The sequence below is a fragment of the Ctenocephalides felis genome, unplaced genomic scaffold (genome assembly GCF_003426905.1).
Source record: "Ctenocephalides felis isolate EL2017-DRISC unplaced genomic scaffold, ASM342690v1 CF-g0.4_SCAFFOLD_03572, whole genome shotgun sequence".
In the NCBI taxonomy this organism is placed as follows: Eukaryota; Metazoa; Arthropoda; class Insecta; order Siphonaptera; family Pulicidae; genus Ctenocephalides; species Ctenocephalides felis.
In genome coordinates this window covers 8,142,731-8,147,073 of record NW_020539726.1, presented here as the reverse complement: position 1 = coordinate 8,147,073, position 4,343 = coordinate 8,142,731, and the positions used below count along the sequence as shown (strand labels likewise).

The 4,343-nt window shown below is 36.2% G+C and overlaps 2 protein-coding genes across 2 annotated transcripts; both read right to left on the bottom strand.

The window, feature by feature from the left end:
* Positions 1-993: 993 nt before the first annotated feature.
* On the bottom strand, positions 994-1,782 carry LOC113388046. The gene has a single exon (XM_026625457.1). It carries the CDS (start codon positions 1,780-1,782, stop codon positions 994-996), a length of 789 nt encoding a protein of 262 aa, XP_026481242.1.
* A 257-nt stretch (positions 1,783-2,039) lies between these two features.
* Positions 2,040-3,218, bottom strand: LOC113388044. Its single transcript, XM_026625456.1, has one exon. It carries the CDS (start codon positions 3,216-3,218, stop codon positions 2,040-2,042), a length of 1,179 nt encoding a protein of 392 aa, XP_026481241.1.
* Positions 3,219-4,343: the final 1,125 nt, after the last annotated feature.

Sequence of the window (4,343 nt, the reverse complement as noted above, 5' to 3'; positions counted from 1 at the left end):
TTCTTCTTACTCCGTAATCAATAATAAACTAAAATATATTCTATATAAATTTATATAAATGAAAAACAAAAATGAACACTAATTAATATTGTAATGAAAATGTTATCTGTTTTGGAAGTCCAAGCCGCGGCAGCTATTTGGTTGGATCTGGAAACATCAGCGTAGTCGGTTGGATAGGTTGAAAAGAAATTCGAATACACTGACAAATAAAATAACTGTTGACTTGACACACAATAGAAATTTAATCCACTGATAATATTGAACTGATAACAACACTGAAAGGAACTGAATGTATTGATTGCAAGTAACTGAATGAATGAATTAAACCAAATTGAATGAAGCCACGGAATAAATCGACTCGAACACTGAAAGTACTGAACGAATGAAAGGCACGGAATGAATTGATTTGAATGGTAACTATTGCCTGCATCGGCCTTTTTATGAGTCAGAATTGCCCGATTGCCTAAATTTGAAACGTGTTGTCCCAGTAGAAAAACAAACCTTTACACAGGTCCGACAACCTACACAGGTGGGCGGCGCACATTTTCCCCCGACTAAAAGGTTAGCCTTTTATACTTCTGAAAATACTCGAAATTGGTACATAGTGAACCTCATGATTAGGAAGGATAGAATTGCCAAAATAAATTCAAACTTTCATTCAGAGTAGATCGGTTACGGAAGCCTGACCTCGCGCCAGGGTCCCGCTCTCACGACCTACCACATTCACACATCTAGATTGCGGAAGTTTTATTTTCGCGCCAGGGTCTAGATTTTTGGACAATTACAAGAATCTTCTCAGAGACTATGAGGGGTGTTCTCATCGCCCTGGAGATTGAAAATTTGGCAAAACTATATATAGAAGCAAATATATCATGAGATAGAAAAGTTTTTTTTTTTTTGAAATGAATAATTCAGATATAAACTATTGAATAGGTAGGGGGCATAGTTTGACAACAGGCCGCTTGATTAGGGTATTTCCCGTTTTTACCAATGCTACTCGAACCACTCCATCAGGGCCCGGAAAAACCTCTTCAACTCTTCCCAACCCCCAATGAGCGGACGCGCATTCTCTTGTTTTACAACTACCAAATCACCCTTTTTAATAGGATTAGTGACTGTATTCCATTTCTGTCGGACCTGTAGCTCGGTTAGATATTCCACATTCCATCGCTTCCAGTAAGAAGCGACAATATGATCTAACAATTGTTTTCTTTTAGTCAAATTCAAGTTTTCATAGTCAACGGGCAAATCCGACAGAGGCTCTTGCATTAAGAAGTGCGCAGGCGTAAGAGGTTGAGGATCCGATGGATCATTGCTCAGCCAACATAACGGTCTTGAATTCAGTAAGGCTTCGATTTGATTGAGGACTGTATTAAACTCTTCGTAGGATAAAATTTGCAACCCTATAACTTTAAACAAATGGGTCTTCACTGATTTAATATTCGCCTCCCATATACCTCCAAAATGTGGGGCAAACGGTGGATTAAATTTCCATTCAATGTCATGTAAAACCAATAATTCATTGAAACGCTTTTTATACTCTTCGGAATTTAGGAGAAGGAATAAGGAATCAAGAGTATTTTTGGCTCCTATAAAATTGGTTCCACAATCGGAGTAAATACATTTGATAGGACCACGCCGGGCTAGGAATCGTTTCAAGCAATCTAAAAATGTATCGCTTGTTAAATCTGAAGCTAATTCGAGATGTATCGCCTTAGTGGCTAAACAGATGAACAAGCATATATAAGCCTTGTAGGTTCGAGCGCCTCTGTGACGACTCATGGAGATATTGAAGGGGCCTGCAAATCAACGCCGACGTTTAGGAAAGCTCTACTGGCTGTTATGCGCGGTACTGGTAAGTCGCCCATGAATGGAAAATGGTTTCGGATTCTGTCGAAAACAAGTTATACACTTGTTAAGACGATTGCGAATTATTGCACGAGCCGACAAGATCCAATATTTTTGCCTCAATAAAGATAATACTAAGTTTGATCCAGTATGTAAATTATTAATATGGTAGTAATCTATGAGACAATTTACTACTTGGTCTTTTTTGGCAAAAGAAGTGGATTGTTATTAGTTGTTAATCCTAATCTACCTTTAACGCGTAAACAATTATTAGAATCCAAAACCAAATTTAGTCGGCAAAACTTTTTCGAACAAGACTTTCCGTTCGTTAATAGTTTGAATTCTTCGGGAAAATGGTGTTCTTGGACTAATCGAATAATAATTACCTCGGCTTGTTTCAAATCTGAAGTCAAAAGTCGGTTTCGATTTGTTATAATTTTACAAAACTTCAATATATAAGCGAAAATTCTTACAAGTTTGCACCAACTAGAAAATTTTTGCGTTAATTCATATAAAGGATTGATCGGTGGTATGACACTCTTTACTATTAGAACGTTAGCTTTTCTTTCTTGATCAATATCTCCGGAAGGTTCAACCGTTTTTGCAGGCCAAGTTGATATAGGACCATTCAACCAATCCGGCCCAAACAACCAATTCTTATGTTGGATAAATTCCTTAGGTCGAAGACCTCGGGAAACACAATCGGCTGCATTTTGATGAGAAGGAATGTGAAGCCATTGTGCATTAGGAATGAGATCCCGTATTTTTGTTACCCTATTGGCTACAAATGTTTTCCAACGAGTAGCCGGTCCTGCTAACCAGTGAAGGACAATCATAGAATCGGAAAAACAGTAAATGGAATCAAAATCTATACTATGTTGGTTATTCGTTAATATAAAATTCAGAAGTTTTGACAGTAAATGACAGGCACAAAGTTCAAGCCTGGCTAATATTTGGTTTTTAATCGGTGTTACACGTGATTTTAAAATCAACAAGAAATTCGGATTGCCAAGAGATTTAATATAAACTACCGCTCCATACGCTTGCTCTGAACTATCCGCGAAACCAAATAATGAACATTTGTTTTGTTTTGACGTTTCGAGATAACGCGGAATCTGATAGTTATTAAGATGCTCTAATTCGGAATATACGGCTAACCATGATGTAATAATAAATGATGGTAATTCCTCATCCCAATCGATTTTTAATGTCCAAATTTTTTTCAATAATATTTTTATCTTAACAACTATCGGAGTTAGGAAACCCAGAGGATCCCAGATTCGCGCTATTACTGAAAGAAGTTGTCTCTTTGTCCATTTTCTCCACGTAAGCTTTATTTCGAATGAAAAATTATCTGATAAGGGATCCATTTTAATCCCAATACCTTTGTAGAAGTTTCTATTTCAAAATCCGATTTAGAGAAATGTTTGTTTTGTACATCAGAATTAGGAAAAAGTTTACGTAGATTACAATTATTAGATTCCCACTTTTTTAATTCAAAACCACCAGACGATAATACAGTCTGCAAACCCTCGCAAATGGTTTTAGCGCTATCCAAGGAGTCGATACTTGTAACCACATCATCAATATAGACATCGTTCTCAAGAATTCTAGAAATAGATTGAGAATATTTGGAACATTCGTCTCGGGAAAGTTGTTTGATGGTTCTGATAGCTTGAAAGGGAGATGACGATAGACAAAAGTTACAATATTTAATTCATAGATGCCAATGGGTGCATCGGGAAACCGGTCTCCATAAGATTTTTTGATATTTTCTATCTTGTTTACGAACCCAAATATTACGATACATTTGTTTGATATCAGCTGTTAATGCTATAGGCCCGAAACGAAAATTTAGAAGGATTGAACAAATGTCGGTTTGTAATTTAGGACCAACATGCAAAATTTCGTTCAAGGAAGTGAATTCTGAATTTTTCGCAGATGCATCAAACACAACGCGTAAAGGCGTGGAGGAACTTTCTTTTTCGACTGCGAAATGTGGAATATAATATCCATTTTTTATTTTAATAAAATCATCGACTTCATGATCTACCGGACAATAATCGACAAAGGATAATTGGTTTTGAGTCAGGTAATCTTCTATAACGGCGGCATATTTTTTATGAAATTCGGGATATTTCAAAAATTTATTTTCAAGCATGTGGTATCGCTTTAAGGCTAAATGAAATGATTTGTATAAATTTCTGCCTTCATTTTTAAATGGCAGCGCTACTACATATCGTCCATCTGCAGATTGCGTAGTAGTTGTAGTAAAATGGTTTTCGCATAAATCATCGTTAGAAAAGAGGATTATTTCGGGAATGTCTTCTAATTGTAAGAATTTATTCATTTGTAAATGGAAATCTGAATCTGAAACATTACATAAATTAGTAGAAGTGCCGGTATTTTCAAATAAATCAGGAATGGAACCTAATATTAAATAACCCAACCGGGTTTCTAGGGCCACAGGTAATCCTTTATCATTTTTAACTTGA